Source organism: Panthera leo, chromosome A1 (genome assembly GCF_018350215.1).
Source record: "Panthera leo isolate Ple1 chromosome A1, P.leo_Ple1_pat1.1, whole genome shotgun sequence".
Taxonomy (NCBI): Eukaryota; Metazoa; Chordata; class Mammalia; order Carnivora; family Felidae; genus Panthera; species Panthera leo.
In genome coordinates this window covers 81,972,156-81,981,774 of record NC_056679.1, presented here as the reverse complement: position 1 = coordinate 81,981,774, position 9,619 = coordinate 81,972,156, and the positions used below count along the sequence as shown (strand labels likewise).

General features: G+C 58.0%; 1 protein-coding gene across 1 annotated transcript in view; it reads left to right on the top strand.

The window, feature by feature from the left end:
* Nucleotides 1-452: 452 nt before the first annotated feature.
* The window catches only part of GAS6 (growth arrest specific 6), a 32,838-nt gene continuing 23,671 nt past the window's right edge, over nucleotides 453-9,619 (top strand). The window contains exons 1-2 of the mRNA XM_042930830.1: nucleotides 453-561; nucleotides 810-976. Coding sequence (XP_042786764.1) covers nucleotides 483-561; nucleotides 810-976 — 246 coding nt within the window. The 5' untranslated portion in view covers nucleotides 453-482. The remainder of the gene's footprint in view (nucleotides 562-809; nucleotides 977-9,619) is intronic.

Sequence of the window (9,619 nt, the reverse complement as noted above, 5' to 3'; positions counted from 1 at the left end):
CGTCCGGGTGGGGTGACGGGTCTCCCCGGGGTCTTTGATCTCTGCGGGGCTGGGGAGGGGGGGTGCTCGGAGCCGGCGTGGGTTGGGTGGGCGGGTGCTGGGAGCTGGCTGGGCGGGGTGGGGTGGGGTGGGGGTGCTGGAAGGCGCGGGGGGTGGTGCTGGGAGCCGGCGGGGGGGCGGGGGGGGGGTGGGTGCTGGGAACACACGCGCCCCGCCCCCGCGCGGCCCCGAGCCGGGTCCTGCCCGCGCGCCCCGCCCCGGCCCCGGCCGCGAGCGCCGAGGTGCCGCTGCCGCCGCCGCCGCCGCCGCCGCCGCCGCCGCCGGGATGTGACCTTCACAGCCGCCTGCACGGGATGAGCGGAGCCACCGCCCCGCGGCGCCCGCGGCTCGCCACGGCCTCCCGGGCGCTCTGAGAGCGCGCGCTCCCGGCCCGGTCGCCGTCCCCGGCCCTCGCCCCGCGCTCGCCCCGGCCCGGCCCCGCCATGCCGCCGCCGCCCGCGCTCGCCGCCGCCCTGGGCACCGCGCTGCTTGTGCTCCTGCTGGCCTCCGAGTCCGCGCACAGTGAGTACCGGGCCGGACCCCCGTGCCCCTCCCCAGAGTCCCCCCCCCGCGGGCGCCTGCTCCCCGCGCCCCCACTCTCCCCCCGCCCCGGGCGCCTGCTCCCCGCGCCCCCGGGCCCCGCACGCCGCAGCCGCGTCCCCGGGGGGCTGGCGGCCGAGAGGACGGCGCGTGCGGGGCGGGGTTGACGGCGTGTCCCCGTTCCGTCCCCGCTCTCTCCCGGCGTCGTCCTCCCGCCCGCGTCCGGGCAGCTGTGATGCTGCGGGCGCGAGAGGCGGCGCAGTTCCTGCGGCCCCGGCAGCGACGCGCCTACCAGGTCTTCGAGGAGGCCAAGCAGGGCCACCTGGAGAGGGAATGCATTGAGGAGCTGTGCAGCCAGGAGGAGGCCCGGGAGGTGTTCGAGAACGACCCCGAGACGGTGAGCGCGCGCAGTCCCGCTGCTGGGGTCTGGGAACATCCTCCGTACGCGCTGCTGGGGAGCCTCACGGGGACGCCCCTTCCCCGCTGCGCAGACAGCCTTGGTGTTAGGGGTGCCGGGGCTGCAGTCAGGTCTCCCAGTCAGGAGTGCTGGAGCGGGGGGCGGGGAGCCCTGGGTCCCACCCTCAAGCCTCCTGCACACCTTTTGGGCCCCCTTTCTCCTGGTGACCCCAGGTGCTCCCGCAGCTGTAAGCAGGTGCGTGAATGGGTCCTCTTGAGACCCCATTACCTTGGTCAGCAGGCCTCTGAAGGCAGCCGCCTTCAGGGAAATGTGCAATAGGCAACACCTCCTCAGTGTTTAAGATGTAAGAGGAATACAGTGGGTAAAAGCCTAAAGGGCTTCCTGCCTCCCCCCTTAGATGGACCGGAAGTGAGGGGTGGGCTGCCCGCAGCCCCTAGATCCTCACCAAGGGGTATGGACTGTGTGCCTGAAAGAGGAAATGAAAGATGTGGCCTCTGGGATCGCTTGCCACAGCAGGTCCCGAAAGCCAAAACGGAAATAGGACCAGGACATCTGTGGGAGGGGTGGGCAGGAGGGCTGGGGTCGGGGGGCCCCCCCGCCAGGGTGCCCTGTGGAGGCCTCCTTCAGCAAGGTACTCTTTACAAGCAGCTAGTGACTTTGGGAGCCTGGCTGTGCTGGCTCAGGACGTGACTCTATTAATAACGTCCTTGGGGGGTGTGGGGCGGCAGGCAGCCAACAGTAGGGAACAGCCCGTGTGGACTCAGCATCTGTGCAGGAGCTCTGCCCTCCCCGGGAGGGGACCCACGGGACCCTGCGTGTGTATCGGCCCTGGGGCAGATGCCCTTGGAGAGTGCCAGTGTGCAAATCGGATGGGCTTTATACCATGAGGTCAGGGTGACTTCACAGACATTTTTGGTTCTACCGGAATGTTTCTTCTAAAGAATTCTGGGATAAAATAAACACTGTGTGCAATAAATGGATAGCTCTGTGGGGCCCACAGAGGCTTTGTCTTCCCTGGTATTTCTCATCATTTGACCTGACAACCCTTTCCAGGCCGTTGTGAAGCGAGTTTTGAGGAGATGGCCAGCCCCCAGCAGTTCTTGTGCGAGTTGCTGCCGTGGGGTGGGCTCTGAGAAGGTTGTTTTCTCCAGAGCCGTTGCTTTCCACGTCAATAGCAGCACCGGTTCAATCTTTCTGTAAGGGCAGCACTGCTGGTCTTTTCTGGCCTGTTTTCCGGTTTCTTTAATGACGAGCCTGGTGGCCCAATGAGTCATCCCCTGCAGAGGATTTCTGAAGGCCTAGCAACAGGGCCATGTGCCTGGCCAGCAGGTCCCTGCCCGGTTGCAGGACTGTGTGACAGGTGCAGTGGGGCTCCCCAGCCCCCAGACCTTGTACAGAGACCCTGGGAGGGGGCTCACAGGTGAGAAGAGTTGAGGCAGCGAAGCTACTGTCCACCCCCATGGCCACTCCCGGCTGTGCTTGCCCAGAACGACAGGGCCTGACCTGGCTTTTCCTTGCTGCCTGGACACACTGTGTGTTAGCCACAGTATCCTTCTTCCCAGAGCATTAATCCCCTCGATGATTTTAATTGCTTTTATGTTTTAATCGTAACTTTATTTATAAACGTCTGACACAAAGGCAAGAGAAGGAAAAGTGTGTTTGCTCAGGACCCATGATTTTAACTCAGCCAGTGCTCTCTGGGTGCATTCCTGCAAGGGAGGTCATGGCCGCCCCAGCCTCCAGGGGTCCTCGTCCCTACAGCAGAGACTTGTGAACTTCTTTCATAGGAAAGCAGTCCGTGGTTTTCCAGGATCCTGTCCTCCTCGCCAGTCCCTGCCGGCAATAGTAACTACATCCTTCTCTTCATTTGCCAGTTTCCCAGGTTACACCAGCTACTTCGGGGTCATCCCTCAAGGTCAGCTGGGTTGCAAACCCTTCACCTGAACCTGTACCTTGCATCTTGTGTAGACCGTAGTGAAGACTGTTTGGCCGTTGGCTTGTGGCATGCTGGGAGGAGCCAGGCTAGGGTTAGGAGTCACCCTTACCACCATGGGGGCACTCTGGAAGGGGCCACCCTGTCCTCAGGGTCGGGCTCAGTGGCAGGCATACACAGCCACCTGGTCCTGCTCTGTCCTTCTGGCAGAGAGGGCACCACTGCCCTCCGGTTCTAATCCTGTGGCTCTGGGGGCGCACTAGTGAGTGAGCCCCAGGGAGGGTGTGCGGGAGCTGGGCCCTGCCCCCCAGGTTGGGCAGGCTTGAGCACCTGGAGGGCCAGCTCTGGGCTGCAGATGTACTTTCTGGTGTTTGGAGGCTTGTGCTGGAGTGCTGACTGCTAGCTGGGTGGGCTGTTCCTGCCTGACCCGGATTGTTCCTGACTAGGCTGTCTTTCTCTTGGGAAGGGAAGTGACCTTCACAGCAGGTAGCTGCTAGCACAATGGTTCCTTCCTGATTCCAGTCTTATCACACACCTGTGCTGGAAAGGAAGGGGGCCTGGGGTGGGGGGCTTCCTGACATCCTGGTCACCCTCCTGCTTCCCTCCTGGGAGCAGATAGTCCTCCCCCTCACGCCTCAGTCCCCTGGGGAGTGTCCCAGGCTCCCCATTGTTGCCAGGGCTAACGTTCCTCTGCAGGGCTCAGGGACAGTTGATTCCCTCCCTATCTGTTTCCTCTCACATGCTACGCTCCCCGCTGGCTCGCCCTCTCCTTGCTTGTCCTCAGTATCGCTTCCCGTTCACAAGACCCCTTCTATGCTGGGATTCTCCTAAGCTCACCACAGGCCAGCCCAGCAGAGTCGCCTTCTACATAAATCCTTTAAGGCTGGCGGGTTCCAGACGCCGGAGGCCGTCTCAGTAATCAGCCTTCGCTTCCGGAAAGGGTTCTGGACAAAAAACTTAGCCAGCCCCACCCTACCTGCCTCCCAGCTCCTGGGAGCCCTCCCCTCTTGGGAACCCGCTCTTGGCAGCCACAACCTGGTGCTAGGAAAGAAACTCCAGGCCCTGGCCTTGACCCAGCACTTCGTTAAATTTGAGGGCAGACAGTATTCGCAGCATGGCCAGCAGCGCACCCGGAGGGCTTCACATCACAGGTGCATGACCGCCGGCCAGTGCTTGAGCTCACACGTGTCCCCCTTGCCCGTCTCTCTCCATGTCTCCCCCTCCCACCTCCTCCATGTCTCTTGGATGTGGGGGAGCCCGGTGGTGCTGGTGGAGGGTTTTAGGGGTACAGTCAGCTTCAAAACCCTGCACTGCTGCTGGCCTCCAAGGACACTGTCTTCCTGAGATCCCTGTTTCTTTCAGGACAGCTTGGGGACAGGTACCCCTACAGAGATGAAAGTCTTACCTTCCAGCCTAAGGCCTAAGGGGTCTCACAAAGACCCCAGCAGGAGGTGGGAGGGAGGAAGAGGGCACATGGTCACCAGTCCCCCCAACCCCTGCCACGACTTGCCTCTGCAATGTGGGTGCCCTGGCTGGGGAGGTGACATACCGGCTGTGACCTCCAGGACAGCCACCGGCTGCCCACCTGCCCCCACCACCACCCCACTGCTGCCTTGTAGGTGGCCTGCATACACTGCCCCACGCACACACTGCCCGTCTCCTTTCTTGGGGTTCTCAAGGGAAGCAGCTCCTGCGGACCGTGGCCTCCCCTCCTGGACCCTCTCCTTCTTGGGCTTTCGCCCCTAGGGGCCGCAGGGAAGCTGGTCACGGGCTGGATTCGCCATTGTGGGGCTGGTTCTGTTTTGTCTTGAGGTGGCTGCTGCTGAGCTGAAAGGCCTGGGGCGGGGGTGCCGCTGAGGCAGGACCGGCCCTACTTGGCTGCCCCGTGCTGGGTTCTCTCCTGGGCGTCTGCAGGCACTTCAGCTGTGCTGTTCAGCCTCTACAGACCAGGCCCAGTGGATGACACTTGGTCCTTGCCAGTGGGCCCAACATCTGCCGAAAGCCAATTAAAGACGTTTTGGAAAACGCTGTAGAAGCAAAACAGCCTTCTAAGACTCTGATGCTTATGGCCTGTTTCTTGAGATTCCAGGTAGCTGGGGCCAGGATTTTCCAGACACTTCCCGGGTCATCCCTTTGTTCCAGTCATGCTGACAGGTGACCCACTGTCTTCACACTCAATGCCCCTCTTCCCTGGGGTCGGTGGGTTGGCACTGGGGGCTGTTTCTGTGATGCAGCATCTGTTGAGGCTCAGGGGTTAGTGTCTGACGTCGGGAATGCTCTGTGCCTCTGCAGTGCTGGTCCGGGGGCCCCACTGTGAGCTGTGTTCTTGTGAACTTGGACCTTGATGGGGTGCAGTTCATTGGAAGTTTTATAATAACTTTTCAAGAGGACTTGAAGTTCTGGAACAATATCCGGCCTGCTCCCAGTGATCGCACAATGACAGATGTGTTGTTCAAATGAGATAGTTTGAACCCCATACTATCATACTTGTTTCCTCAGACTTCTTTTGTCAGATTTGAGAATTGTTTCTTTCTGGTATCAGTGCCCATGGTAATACACAGTTTTCCACATCTATCCCCCAAACCTGCCACATAGACCTGGTTTGCGCAGGGCTTTTCTTGAAACACTGCTCTCCATGAAAATCACACAGCTGGAATCAGCCAGCCCCTGGGGGCGGGCCTCTGCTTCCACCCGGGGCCACTGAGGCTGTGCTGGGGCGTCCGCCAGGACTGGCATGACGCGGCTGCAGGTGCAGCTGCCTGGGTGACTGGTTTGGACACATGTCTCTATAGTGCGATGCTTCAGATTGAAACGGAAGATCCTGTTGGCAGGTTGCTGTTGGCAGTTGCCAGGGGCTGGGAGTAGGAGAGGGTGCTTCCCACCTGCCCTGTCGCGTAGCAGACCAGCCATTTGTGATGGAAGAGTCACCTTGGCCCCGCCCCGAATGATTGCTGCGGCTGCATCCCTCAGATGCAGGTTCTGGGTTGTCCCACGCACACCCCAGGCTTACCCCGTGCCAATACGCGTGGAACACCTCACCTGCACCTCACGTGCACGCCATGATGTAGCATGTCTGAAGGGGCATCAAAATGCACTTAAAATTCCTTTCCCTAAGCCAGAAACAGACAAGAACTTTGCAGTAGTGTTTGTCACAGGGTCATAGGACGTGGTGGCCCTTATTCCAGATGCTTGTGAACTGAGGCCCAGGAATCTACGTGGGGACTTGCCCAAGTTCACTCTTCACTGGGAGGACACAGATGGAAACTCAGGCCCCAGCATCCAAGGTCAGCATGTTAACTCTGTAGTGATTGACCTTCCGAGGCGAGAAGTGTCTACACAGCCTGCTACGTGGTGACGCACACATGGGCACTGATTCATCCTAAAGCTAGTTATGAAAAGGGCCCAGAGAACCCAGCTTTCCAGCTGGCTCTCACCACTCCCCGGGACCCTGTGCTTATCTCGCTGGTATGTGCTGGGCGCCAGGGGCTGGTTCTGGGGGCGTGGGGGTGCGTGCGGCTGCAGGAATCCCACTGCACAGATCCGCAGAGCTGCAGTCCCCAGCTTTTATCTGTGCACCTGCGTGTTGTCCCCACAGGAATTTTTAACAACACACGTGCACATTAGCATCTCAGGAAGTAGGGGAGCGCTGTGGCCTTGAGGGTGTTTCTGGGGCCTGCCCCCCTCCTTGCAGGACTGACCTGGAAGCCCTGTGGGCCTGGCAGGGGTAGGTAGGGGGTGTCCGTGTTTCCTTTGGTCTCATGGAGTGCTTAAACAGACCCCTGGTTTGGAGAATCTTAGAGGAGATGAACTTGGGAAGACGACAGAGGGATTTTGTGTGAACCACGCTTAGAAAAACATGCACAGACTGAGTGATGCTGGCCTGGGGGACTGAGAACCTGTCAGGGTCCCTGCAGGCTGAGGGGCCAAAGCTTGCCCGTCGATAGCTGCGGATAGCTGCGAATCTCTCCGGGAGCCGTCGTTAAAACTGTGAGACCGTTGTTGTGACTTCCTCCAGCTACCGCAAAGCAGAAGCCTCCGTAATGACGATTCAAGTTGATGTGACTTGGACAGTATTTCCCTTAGAAGTCAAGTTTGCTAGCAAGACAACATTAAGGTCAAAGGATTAGTCAGTGTTGTGGACTGCTTCTCAGGAAGACACCTTGTATTTGTATCACGTAAATAAGCAGTTATTGTGACGCTTGAGTCTCGGCCCACTTTGTCAAATAGCATAAAGAGTTTTGGAAACAAAATTTCGGGCAGTTATTTATTAAAGGAAGTAAGAAATTCTTAATTTCCTGTTTGAAAAGTAACGACCGTTTGTTATGCTGCGATGTGTGCCTATTAGGTCGTGTGAACTAGATCAAAGTGCTGGGTACTCCACGCCAAAAAGACTTACGCACTGCTGATGCTGATGTGTTTGCAAAGCAGTTTCCAGGTCCATTAACACGCTGGTGTCTCGGCCCTCCTGGCAGTGAGCCTCCCATTAACCTGCATATGCGTCAGAGGGCAGGAAGAAGGCAACTGCCCTGAAGGTGAGCCACGGCATCAGGACCGGAAGCTGTCTGGGTCCCCCTGGTTCACCCCGCCCCTGCAGGGACTGCGCCGGCCTGGGAGGAGCTCGAAGAGTTAAAGTAGTTTGGACATGAAGGCATGTACGAGGTGTCAGTTCCCAAATTCTAGAACCTTCCCAGCTGCATGTGGTCCTGTTCATGAGCTACAAGAGGGCAACTGTGCTCAGTTCACACTGTGAGCCCAGGTGATGTTTCTGTCTTAATAATGTGCATTTTAACCCACTAAGCTTGTGTGGTTTTTGACCATTTTTGGAAGGCAGGTTTGCTCTCAGAGCATCAAGTTTATAGAGAGACCACTAAGAACCCCACCAAGCCTCAGAAGGCCCCGGGGAAGAGGTGCACAGGCTGGGTGCTTGGAGGGCATTTCAGCAGGCTGGGCAGGCTGCCAGGCAAGGAGCTCGTCGTGGTCACAGCTTCTGGAGTTCCAACTCCAGAACTGACTGTCCCGCGGTAGGGGAGGGGCGAGTGGCAGGTGGACAGCCCACACGCAACCTTACCCCACGGGGAGGGTGGGCAACTCCCTGATGCTCTTGACGTTGCCACATGGGAGACTCTGGAGGCACAGACCCCGTGTGGCAGACCAGGGTTCCGGTGGTCAGCACGGGGCAGAGGCAGGTGGGAGGTTCTGTCTGCAGATGGGACTTGTCGAGGATTTCACCAGCCACCTATTTGCTGTCCTTTCTGGTGCTCCCCTTCTTAGCGAAAGGGCCAGATGGGTGACGGCACGATTAAGGAGCAGACATGGAAGAGACCGTCTCACGAAAACACCGTCCTGTGGTTTCAGAGCAAACTGCTAGGCCTCACGTTAGACGCAAGTGGACCGAGCCTGTCGTTGGGTTCAGGCCTTGAAGGTGCTTTGGGCATAGGTTCCTGTGTTTACAAGCCTGCAGGGAACAGGAGCATGGGAGAATGCGTCCCAGGGAAGGCCGGGTTTGTTGGAGCACCCAACTCCGTTTACGTGAGGATGTGTGGCCAGTGGGCTCTTGGCCAAGACCAGCACACTGAGCCTCCCAGAACCAGGTGCTCCCCGTAGGTGGGGTGTGAGCTCCACACGGGGCCACTTCACTCACGGGCAGTCCCTACTAGTAGGAGTGACGACTCAGTTGTTGAATCACACATGCACCATGTCTCATCGCCTCCTCAGAGAGTAGGGTCCTTGGAATGAATGGCGGAAGAAGAGGTTGGCAAATGGCAGTTCATCTAAGGATCTAAGTTCAAAAATGCATTGGCAGTTTGTAAGCTTGAGGAAATGTAGTACTGATATTTCTGAGTTTTGGAAGACACAAGCTGAGAGCACCGATTTAGGTATTTCTCCCAGTGTGCTTAGCTTTGTTATAAATAAAATCAACAACTCAGTGAAAATTGTAGGACTCTACATTTGCCTGTTCATTCATTCATACACCCAGCCATCCATGCATTCTTCCTTTGATCCATCCATCCGTCATCCAGCCAGCCATCCACCCATCCAACCACCCATCCATTTACTCATTCTTCCATTCATCTATCCATTCATCTATCATTCATTCACCCATTTAGCAATGGCTCCTGAGGGCCTTCTGAGGGATAGTCAGCACCAGGCCAGGTATCAGGCATATACCTTCCCCTCTGGGATCTTCAGCTCACAGTTTAGTGGCCTGCAGTTTTGCTCATTTCTTTGTGTCTTTAGCTGTTTAAGTAAAGCAGAAGCAAACTCCTGAGAAAAATGATTGCCAAGTGATAGACGGCTTCATTTCCAACCTGGGTGGCCCTGGCCTCCTGCTGGCTGGTCTGCCCATTCCCTGCTCCTGACCCCAGCCAAGCCCTCACACGCCTCCTTGTGTGGTCAAAAAGAAAGGGTAAGTTTGTAGGCAACCGATCCCTGGTTCTGAATCTGGCCATGTGAACTGTGGCTTCTGCTCCGTGGATCCCTGGGGCGGGGGGGAGGGGTGATGCTCATGGGAGTCAGCCCAGCTCCTGAGCCTCAGGCCACAGTTTATGTGTGGCCAATTTGTGGTGCAGGTGGGGCCGGCTCTCTGTTCTGTGTCCAGTGCCCTTCATTCACTGAGATTTTGATAGGTCTTCCTCTTTGGTCAGAACGTTGAAGGACAATTAGAAATGTCTCTTTCTCTTGGGAGAGTG